The 5,181-nt window shown below is 26.5% G+C and overlaps 1 protein-coding gene across 4 annotated transcripts in view; it reads left to right on the plus strand.

Moving 5' to 3' along the window:
- LOC108753044 (tubulin polyglutamylase TTLL5) overlaps positions 1 to 5,181 on the plus strand; it is a 37,675-nt gene that overhangs the window by 1,381 nt on the left and 31,113 nt on the right. For all 4 annotated transcript variants that reach the window (XR_001939592.1, XR_001939593.1, XM_018494375.1 and 1 more), the window contains exon 2: positions 3,521 to 3,694. Coding sequence is in view for 2 of the 4 variants with exons in the window: in XM_018494375.1 (XP_018349877.1) it covers positions 3,531 to 3,694 (164 nt within the window). In the remaining 2 variants the exon portion in view is untranslated. The remainder of the gene's footprint in view (positions 1 to 3,520; positions 3,695 to 5,181) is intronic.

Genomic DNA, 5,181 nt, shown 5'->3' on the forward strand with positions numbered 1-5,181 from the left:
TGAAATTTTGTGTAAATTATTTTGAATACTTAAAGTATTTGTACAAAAACATTACAATTTTTTTACATATTATTTTTCAAATTTTAACTTATGACAATAAAAATAATAAATAAAATAAATAAATGATAAAAATATGTTGTATTATCTATTAGTAATGGGCCTTCTACAATAAGCCGTTAATCAGAAGTCAGAAACTAAAAATTGACTAATCACAGTCGTCAATTTTTAGCTTCTGACTTCTAATTTATGGCTATTGTAGGAGGCCCATAATAATAAAGATTATGTCTCATAACACCGAGGAGACATTACATCGTTTTATTTCTTTTCGCATTGTCTCTATTTTCAACTGACTGTATCTAAAATCTTTTATTTTTTGTTTTAAGAAACTTTGGGTTTGTTACATTTAAGGACCGGATTCATTTCATGTATTCTCCGTTTTTACCTCAAATCTAAGGACATTTAAGCTTATCATTTTACTACTATTGACAGTATAAGCATTTATGATCAATGATTGACTGCAAGTAGCTATTATTATGCGTATGTTTCTTTTTCCGATATATATTATAATCGTGAACATTATGATATTCGTTTTTCATGTTACCAGCGTCTGTTTTAGAGAGCGAAATAGAAAATTTATTGTTTTGTTTTTACCGACTGTAATAAATATGTATGTTTAACATTGAAAATGATCCGAGTGTGATCGAAACGTTTGTTTATTGCTAGCATATTAGATCAAATTTTTACTTAACGATATATTTGTTTCTTTTATTTTTGTTCAACTTCTATATTTCGACGGTTTATTTTATTTTATATAATAATTTTTGGCTCGTAACCCCTTTTTTCTTTGGTTTTTTAAAAATATGTTGTTTAATAAAAACAGAATATTATGAACACGTACAGTTTTTATATGTATGTAGTTTGTTTAAAGTATAAATATGAATATATACATATATGTGTATACTATATATGTCTATCAACATCCTTAATTGCGTTGCATAATTGCGTTCGAAATCAGAAAGCGTGAAGCCGAGACAGCTGTCTTTCACAAAACATACCTTTAAATCGAAGAGAAATCGTTAAAACTTAAATTTTGATATTAAATTATCATAAAAATACTTATAGTGGCTGTAATACGTTATTGTCTTGATTCCTTGCCCATGTGAATTTGACATACAAACAAATGCGTGCGTGCATATATATATATACTATATTTGTAGCTATTCGAACGCACCGAATTGGTTTTTCGGACTTATAAACGCACTGTAATAAGATCATATACTGTAATAATATCAATTAAATTAAATTGACAAAAGCAATTTTTAATATAATAATATAAACTAAAACTCACACAAGTAATAAAAAATTATTTTAATAAAAGGCTACGAGTGATAATTGCAGCAATTAACAAATAAATTTAAAACAACAATGAGTTGAATTTTTCAAACATAATGATCTCCTTCTGGTGGCAATGAATACTTTTATTGTGAATTGCGAATTTTATTGCAATTGGGAAACTTCTGACTTCTCATATATGACCTAAGTTTTGAAATAACTAACGTCTATCGATCTGTGCAAGTCGATACGACAACTTAATGACTGATGCAGTTGCAATGAGGCACTTCTTTATTTGTCATGATATACTATCTATAATTATTGGAAAAATTAATATGGTGTGGATACTGTAAAGATTGAAAATTTTGTAAAATTGTTGAATTGCGGATTAATGTTGTACGACACTGAAGATGACCCGATAAAGAGATTGAAATGTTTGTATTTTATATGTTGTATATTAGATTTGAAACATTTTTAATTGTTAACAACTATCATCCTGTTGCAATTCGTAGCCTTTTATTAAAACAATTGTTAATAATTTGATGCTCAATCAAGCATTATATTAGAAAGATGTTAATACACTGAAAACTGTAAATAAATTTATTGTGAAAAATATTATCTCTGCCGGGAATCGAATCTAGATCTCTTGTATTCCGTATACGTAATTGCCTTGATAGTCTAAAAGCTTAGGATCTTGTACGGAATACAAGAGATCCTGGTTCCACTGCCTGCCGCGATAATATTTTTCGCAATAAATTCATTTACAAATTTAGTTTTTCAACATATTAACATCTTTCTAATATGATGCCTGATTAAGCGTCAAATTATAAAAAATTGCTTGTCAATTTAATTTAATTTGTGATATTATTACAGTAATTTAATTGCGTTTATAAGTCCGGAAAACCAATTTGGCGTGCAATTTGAAGGATTACAAATATGGTATTATAGAATAGAATAGAATTTATTACACTTCAGCATATACAGCCAAGAAGGGAACTTGGTTTACATGAATACTTAACTTATTCACTCTTCCATACCTCGTCCGCGTGCTATCACACATGTATTATTACAAAAATTTTTTAAGCCTATCCTTACTTTCCTACTTTTCTGACTCGCTTCTTTACTTCATTTCTTTTCGCTTTATCCGCTTTTTTTTGTTATATCTAATTCTAATGTTATATACTCTCATTCAATACGTTATTTCTAAATCACAGCCTTATCACCATCTATTACTACCTCCTATTTACAAATATGGTGTTATATATATGCATGCTAATACGTATACATGTGTGTGTGTGCGTGCGTGTGCGTGCGTGTGTGTGTGTGTGTGTGCGCGCGCGCGCGTGTGTGTATAAAATTCACATTGGATTATTTAAGATCATTAAAGATCCAACAATTGTTAAAAATGTTAAACGAATACATTTTGTTTGTCTCTAGTTAAAAAATATAATGCACTTCGAAATATTTATATTTTTTCGACATATAAATTAACGATGAAAAATGCTTTCTGAACATTTCAGAGTGGCTTATAATCTGAGTCTTTCAACACTACGCCATCTCTAATTTAGAAAAATTAAATTTTGGACAAAACTTATGTCAAAAGTCTGCTCCTCAAACAGTTAGGACAGTGGGAAAATGTAAACAGAGGGGAGTAAGAAAAGGAGCTTTAGAAAGGGAATAACTTTTGTAAGATGGAGAAATACATGTCCGATAATGACTCCTTATCATTTTGCTTATTTAATCCAAAATTCTGTATTTTTATGCACCATTTCTGAAATCAATCTTTTATTATAAGATAGTTTATTATATAATATTTTTACATCATGCCATTTACATTTGTGTTTGAAATAAAATGTAATTACCGAGGGCTATCCTGTTTTCTTATTAATATATATCAGAATAATGCTCATGTATTCTGGTGTGGAGTTGTCTTTGTGTCTACTTACACAGAATATTTAACAGTCAATATATTTTATGAATTATTCATTTATAAGATTTATTAGAATATTTACAAAATATTTTGTAAATATTCTAATAAATCTTACAAATATTTTGTAAATGCTTTATAAATGTTGTGTATTGCCTGGGTATATAGATATACCTATACATCAATACTTATGTTATCATCATATGCCATTTCCTTGCACATATAGTACAATTTTATGTGTGGTCTTCTGTTTTATTTCAGATGAATTAAGATGTCCCAAAGAAATACCAATGTAGTAGGAAGATTAGACTTGAAACGTTCGAAAAAACTCATGTCGTCTTCCAGCCTGTCTAGTATGTCGCAGTTATCCAATAACAGCGAAGAAACGTTAAAGAGCTTGGTACACAAATCTCACAAATCTGATAATTTAGAAAAGTGAGTTACTTGTGTATTACGTACGTAATACATTTGCTAAGACTGTCAAATTTTCTTATAATTATCACTGTCATTCAACTCGATATTTGCACGCAATGTGCAATATATATTAATGAAGTTTTAAATTTTTTATCGTGACATTAATTCTTTCCTGTTATCTTTTATTAGTCTTTTTAACAAAAATTATTTAATATCTTAAATAATATCTTATCTGATGAATACTCCTAATATTCTAATAAATGAAAAAAAAATAAATGAAAATACCTATTCGAATACACTTTATTTTTAATTGTCAAGAAATGAATACTTTTTTATTCCATTTGAATGAATATTTTTTAAATATGATTACGAATATTTTCGTTTTTGCGTTCATTTTTATTCTGTATTATTTGCACATAGCTTGTAAGAGAAAACAGAAATCTGTAAAAACAATGAAACCAATAGAGAAATCCTCTATTAGTGATGCCAGATGGCAGACTAGTGACGCAGCACGGTTTAATAAAGGAGGATAAAAATGATATGTTATTTCGAGTAAAAACTTATTATACAAAATTATGTTATCTTAAATGAAGACTTTCATAAAATTATGTGTCATCAAATAGATTGTACTTGTAAATAAAAAATATATTGTTTTTTAAAATATTTGTTTAAATTTCAAAGTTTTTTCATTAAATCTAAATATTACAACAACAAAAATATCTAAATAAAATTCTTTTTTTTTTTTTACTTAAAATTATTAAAATGCCGGTTATAGTAAAAAGGTAACGATTGCTTATTAGAACTTTCTTTTTCAGTTTATATTTTATTTGAATACTTAAATAAATATGAATACTATCATAGTTATTTAAATAATTATAGTTTTTTGTGAATAAATATTTTTAAAAACCCAAAATTTTGAATAAATACAATTTATAGTTCAATTACAAATTTTTGCATTTATCGGGTACACATCACTCGTCAACTTTTCTTATTATTTGGATTTTGATTTAGGTTATTAAAAAAATTTTTTATGCCAAAATAACTGCTTAATATTAACCATAGCGCTTCTACATCTTTTAGAATGAATTAAAATACTTCGGAAATAACGCATTTCTTCTAAAAATGTTTTAAATAAAAGTTGTTTTAAATAAAAGTTGTTTTTTTCGAAAGAAATGTAGACTAACAATCTATATTTAATCTTAAGAGCCTCTGCGGAGGTAATTTCATAGTCGACTCAACTTTTTCAAATTGAAATTATATGATTTTTAGTCACAATTTGATTCTTCTCATTTGTTCTGCTTACAAAAATGATCAAACAATAAATATTTTAAAACAAATATATTTACATAATATATTTTTCATAATATATTATGTAATATATTATGTAATATATTATATTATGAAAAATATATTATGTAAATATATTTGTTTTAAAATATTTATTGTTTGATCATTTTTGTAAGCAGAACAAATGAGAAGAATCAAATTGTGACTAAAAATCATATAAT

The sequence above is a fragment of the Trachymyrmex septentrionalis genome, unplaced genomic scaffold (genome assembly GCF_001594115.1).
Source record: "Trachymyrmex septentrionalis isolate Tsep2-gDNA-1 unplaced genomic scaffold, Tsep1.0 scaffold63, whole genome shotgun sequence".
Classification (NCBI taxonomy): domain Eukaryota; kingdom Metazoa; phylum Arthropoda; class Insecta; order Hymenoptera; family Formicidae; genus Trachymyrmex; species Trachymyrmex septentrionalis.